The 5,348-nt window shown below is 58.7% G+C and overlaps 1 protein-coding gene across 1 annotated transcript in view; it reads right to left on the bottom strand.

Annotated features, from left to right (window-relative positions):
- Positions 1–5,348, bottom strand: part of DMBT1 (deleted in malignant brain tumors 1) — a 34,725-nt gene that overhangs the window by 24,675 nt on the left and 4,702 nt on the right. Inside the window, exons 6-9 of the mRNA XM_010001779.1 lie at positions 4,871–5,200; positions 3,332–3,661; positions 1,559–1,897; positions 276–605 (exon numbers count right to left, since the gene is read on the bottom strand). Coding sequence (XP_010000081.1) covers positions 276–605; positions 1,559–1,897; positions 3,332–3,661; positions 4,871–5,200 — 1,329 coding nt within the window. The remainder of the gene's footprint in view (positions 1–275; positions 606–1,558; positions 1,898–3,331; positions 3,662–4,870; positions 5,201–5,348) is intronic.

The raw sequence follows: 5,348 nt of genomic DNA, 5'->3' as shown, positions 1-5,348 counted from the left end.
CCCTCCAGCTCACGGTGGCTTCAGCCACACGACTTTGGGCCAGAAGCTGCTCCTTGATGGACACAACCCCTCCAACCTCCTCCTTTGGGCTGGGGAAGGAGGAGGAGCCAGGACAGGAGATGGGACGAGCCCTGTTGCCCACCAGGACCCTGAGGTCCTTGTCCCCAGAGCTGCTCCCCACCCTGTGCAGCTCCATGGGCTTGTTCCTCCCAAACCCTTGTCTCCATAGAGGACCCCAGACCCAAACCCAGGGCAGGGGGTCAGTGGGCAGTTACCTGAGCACACCACGCTGGCGTCCTCCACGTGGTTACAGCTGTGATATCCCCACGGCTTGGCCGGACACTCATCCAGGGTGGCTTCTGTCCCCAGGCACCTCACCCCATCCAGCCAGATGGGACCAAATCCTTGGCCAAACCTGGAGAGGCCCAGGGCTGACACGGCTGCCCCACAGCCCAGCTGCCTGCAGACCACGGCCGCGTCCTTCAGGTCCCAACCGTCGTCACAGATTGTCCCCCACTGGTGGCCGTGGAAAATCTCCACCCTCCCGGCGCAGCGGTTGGGGCCGTTCACCAGCCTCAGGGCTTCTGGGCTCTCCTGGTCCTCTTCTACAGAGTCATAGAATCATGGAGTGGGTTGGATGGACCTTCCAGGTCATCTAGATCCAACCCCCTGCATGGGCAGGGACACCTCCCACCAGCCCAGGCTGCTCCAAGCCCCATCCAACCTGCCCTTGGACACCTCCAGGGTTGGAGGAACCACCTTGAAGATCATCTAGTGGATCATCCAGGTGGTCTCTAAGGTCCCTTCCAACCCAAACCATTCCATGATCTAACGATCATCCAGTCCCACCCATTTCCATGGGCAGGGACACCTCCCACCAGCCCAGGTTGCTTCAAGCTCCATCCAAGCTGGACTTCCAGGGATGGGGCAGCCACGACTTCCAGGAGCAACCTTGGTGTGTGTCTCACCATCCTCATAGTGAAGAACTTCATTGAATGGAACGGTTTGGGGTGGAAGAGACCTTAAAGGCTACTTAGATCCAACCCCCCTGCATGGGCAGGGACACCTCCCACCAGCCCAGGCTGCTCAGATCACCCAGGAGGTCCCATGACATGAGGATCCTCACAGAACCAGGAGGCACCAAGAGCACCTGAGCAAGGAGGAGCTGGATGAGCAGAAGGGACTCCCCAGGGAGTAGAGGCTGGGTGGTGGAACAGGTCAAAAAAACCACCAACCCCACAGGGGCAACTTCCATCTCAGGACTCTTCATGTGGGATGAAAAACCCAACGTTTTCCACGCTTGGGATTTCTGGGAATCTCAGGCTTGGAATCTCCAAGCCCTTTGCCTGGGGCAGGACAGGGACCAGGAGACCTCAAAAGGGAAACCACCTCGTGGGGCCACAAGGAAACCACCTCGTTCTCCCTGGTGGGACCACAGGAACTGGCTTGGGAACCACCTCCGGTGGTTGAGGCAGGACAAGGAGGGGTTGGGTGGGAATTTGGGTGCCCCCCCTGCCCCGGGGTGTAGGAGGACCCATCCCCACCCACCACCCCTGACCTGTGAGCGCTGAGCAGGTGACACCTGCGTGTCCCTTGGACTTGCAGCCCTTGCTGCCCCACAGCTTGACCTTGCACTCGAAGAGAGCCTTCTCCGTCCCGCCGCACTCCACGGCGTCCACCCAGATGGGACCATCCCCCATCCCAAACCGGGGGGACCCCTCAGCTGAACGGGCTGCCCCACAGCCCAGCTGCTCACACACCACCTGGGCTTCAGCCAGGTCCCACCCATCGGTGCAGATGCCCCCCCAGATCTGGTCATGGAGCACTTCAAGCCTCCCCGAGCAGGAGTCGGAGCCGTTCACCAGGCGAAGGCTTCCAAGGTCAGCAATCCCTGATCCTACAACAGCAGAGAGGGTGGAAACCTTGAGGAGATGCCTCCTACCCTGGGAAACCTCGGGCTGCCAGCAATGGGGTCCGCAGCAGCAGCCTCAGGGGTCAAGGATGCTCCTAGAAGGCCCTTGAGGTGGGATGGGAAGTGGCCTAAGTGGTGCCCAAGGCTTGATGAGCATGGGCTTGGCCAGAGTGTGGTCGATGGACCTTGTACAGTTTGTCCTCCTAAAGCAGAGGGAATCCCAGAATCCTTCTGGTTGGAAAAGGCCTTTAAGATCATCAAGGCCAAACACAACCCAACTCCACCAACCTTAACCCAACTCCACCAACCACAACTCAACTCTACCCACCATAACCCAACTCTACCCACCATAACCCAACTCTACCCACCATAACCCAGCTCTACCCACCATAACCCAACTCTACCCACCACAACCCAACTCTACCCACCACAACCCAACTCTACCAAGTCCACCACTAAACCATCATCTCCAACCTAAATGTTCCCTGGACAACTCAAGCCTATTTCTTCTTGTCCTGTCACTTGTTCCTTGGGAGAATAAATCCTTCTTTGACAAATAGGTCAAAGTCCAGTCTCCAAGATTGATGTCCTTGTGCCATCTGGGACTCCTGGGACACCTCACCTGTCCTCCAGCTTCTGCTCCTGCAGGTTTTCCTGGAGGATCTTGTAGCCTAACTAGGGTGAGATGCTACCTTCCTGTGCTGGGGCAACCAAATTCAAGGCTGGCTGTCTCCACCATGTTATGGTTTGACTAGATGAACTTCAAGGTTCTTTTCAACCAGAAGGATTCTGTGATCAGTGACACCTGGACATCTTGGTGGCCCTGCCCTGGACTCTCTCCAGTGGTTCCTTGTCCTGGACCAAATTCTGCAGATGAGGCCTCAAAAGAGCAGAGGTGCAAGAGAACCTCCCTGCCGAGCCCACACTCAGTGCCCCCAGGAGCCCATTGGCCTTCTTGGCCACCAGGCCACCCTGCTGGCTCATGGTCGCCCTGTTGCCCACCAGGACCTTGAGGTCCTTGTCCCCAGAGCTGCTCCCCAGCAGGTCCCCCCACCCTGTGCTGCTCCAGGGGCTCGTTCCCCCCCAGATGCAGAACTTCCCCAGCTGCTCAGGCTGAACCTCACGAGGCTCCTCCTGCCCAACCCTCCAGCTCACGGTGGCTTCAGCCACACGACTTTGGGCCAGAAGCTGCTCCTTGATGGACACAACCCCTCCAACCTCCTCCTTTGGGCTGGGAAAGGAGGAGGAGCCAGGACAGGAGGTGGGACGAGCCCTGTTGCCCACCAGGACCCTGAGGTCCTTGTCCCCAGAGCTGCTCCCCACCCTGTGCAGCCCCCTGGGCTCGTTCCTCCCAAACCCTTGTCTCCATAGAGGACACCAGACCCAAACCCCAGGGCAGGGGGACACTGGGCAGGTTACCTGAGCACACCACGCTGGCATCTTCTTGGTGCTCACACTCATAGAGCCCAGAGAGGTCGGAGCTGCAGTGGGAGAGCCCTCCCTCCGTCCCCGAGCAGCGCACGTTGTACAGCCAGACCCGTCCCTGCCCCTGCCCAAACTGAGCCCTCCGGGGGGCTGAGACCACCACCCCGCAGCCCAGCTGCCTGCAGACCACCTTGGCGTCCTGGAAGTCCCAGCTGTCATCGCAGACTGTCCCCCAGCTGCCCCTGAAGAGCATCTCCACCCTCCCAGCGCAGTCACCGGGACCATCCACCAACCGGACCGGGAGGAATTTGGAGACGTCGGAGCCTGGGGACAGGATGGGGGGGCTCAGGGTCCCGTCCCAGCACAAGGACAGGAGGGACAGAGCAGGGGGGGCAGGGGCAGCAAGTGCCACAACCTCACGGAATGGCAGGGGGTGTCACAGAAGTGGAGAATCAATCACGGGGTCAATCACTGGATCAATCACAGGATCAATCACGGAATCAATCACAGGATCAATAACAGGATCCCAGAATCAATCACAGGGTCACAGAATCAATCACAAAATCAATCACAGAATCACTCACTGAATCATGGAATCAATCACAGAATCACGGAATCCATCATGGAATCAATCACAGAATCAACCACAGACTCACTGAATCAATCACAGAATCAATCACTGAATCAGTCACAAAATCAATCACAGGATCACACAATCAATCATGGAATCAATCACAGAATCAACCACAGAATCAATCAGAGAATTACTGAATCAGTCACTGAATCATGAAATCAAACAGAGAACCAATCACGGAATCATGGAATCAATCACGGAATCAATCACAAAATCAATCCCAGAATCCATCCCAGAATCCAACCCCACTCCCTTGTGTCCCAGAGCCCCGGGCCAGACTGCCCAGGGAGGTGGTGGAGCCTCCATCCCTGGAGACATCCCAGCCCATCGGGGTGTGTTCCTGTGGGACCTGCTGGGGGTGACCCTGCTCTCCAGGGGGCTGCACTGGGGGGTCTCCAGAGGTCCCTGCCACCCTCCCTATACTGGGATTCTACAGACACTTCCAGTCTTCCCAGTATCAACCAGACTCATCTCAACCCCCACTCCCATTCCAATCAGACCCCCCAGTATATCCCAGTCCCTCCCAGTATGAACCCCCTCACCTCTCTGTGCTCCACCTCCTCCATCACAACCACAACCTCCCAGCACATCCCAGTCCCTCCCATCTCAATGACTTCCCTAATTTCAACCAGACCCCCCCCAGTATATCCCAGTATCACCAGTATTCCCCAGTCCCTCCCAGTATCAACCAGACTCATCCCACCCCCACTCCCATTCCAACCAGACCCCACCAGTATTCCCCAGTCCCTCCCAGTATCAACCAGACTCATCTCACCCCCACTCCCATTCCAACCTGCGTGTTCCTGTGGGACCTGCTGGGGGTGACCCTGCTCTCCAGGGGGGTTGGACTGGGGGGTCTCCAGAGGTCCCTGCCAACCCCCCCACCCCGTGCCACCCACCTGAGCACACCACGCTGGCACGACCCCCACGCTCACAGCTGCCCTGTCCCCACGGGCTGGCTGGACATTCCCTCAGGGTCCCCTCAGTCCCTCGGCAATTCACGTTGTCCAACCAGACACGGGAAGGTCCGGAGCCGAAGTCCGTCCCCTTGGGAGCCCCCAGGGCTGTCCCACAGCCCAGCTCCCTGCAGACCACCTGGGCGTCCTGCTGGTCCCAGCCCTGCCGGCAGATGGAGCCCCACTCCCCGTGGTGCAGAACCTCCACCCGCCCCGCGCAGCGGTGGGACCCGTTGGCCAAACGGAGCTGGGACACCTCAGGGACAATGGAGTCTGTGAGGAGAGACAAGGAGGGGATGGTTTGAGGTGGAGGAGTCCTAAAGATCATCTACATCCAACCCCCTGCATGGGCAGGGACACCTCCCACCAGCCCAGGCTGCTCCAAGCCCCATCCAACCTGCCCTTCAACACTGCCAGGGAT

This window comes from Chaetura pelagica, unplaced genomic scaffold, assembly GCF_000747805.2.
Source record: "Chaetura pelagica isolate M959 unplaced genomic scaffold, ChaPel_1.0 scaffold597, whole genome shotgun sequence".
Classification (NCBI taxonomy): domain Eukaryota; kingdom Metazoa; phylum Chordata; class Aves; order Apodiformes; family Apodidae; genus Chaetura; species Chaetura pelagica.
Note: the sequence above shows the minus strand (reverse complement) of the source record. Positions and strands in the feature narration are given on the sequence as shown.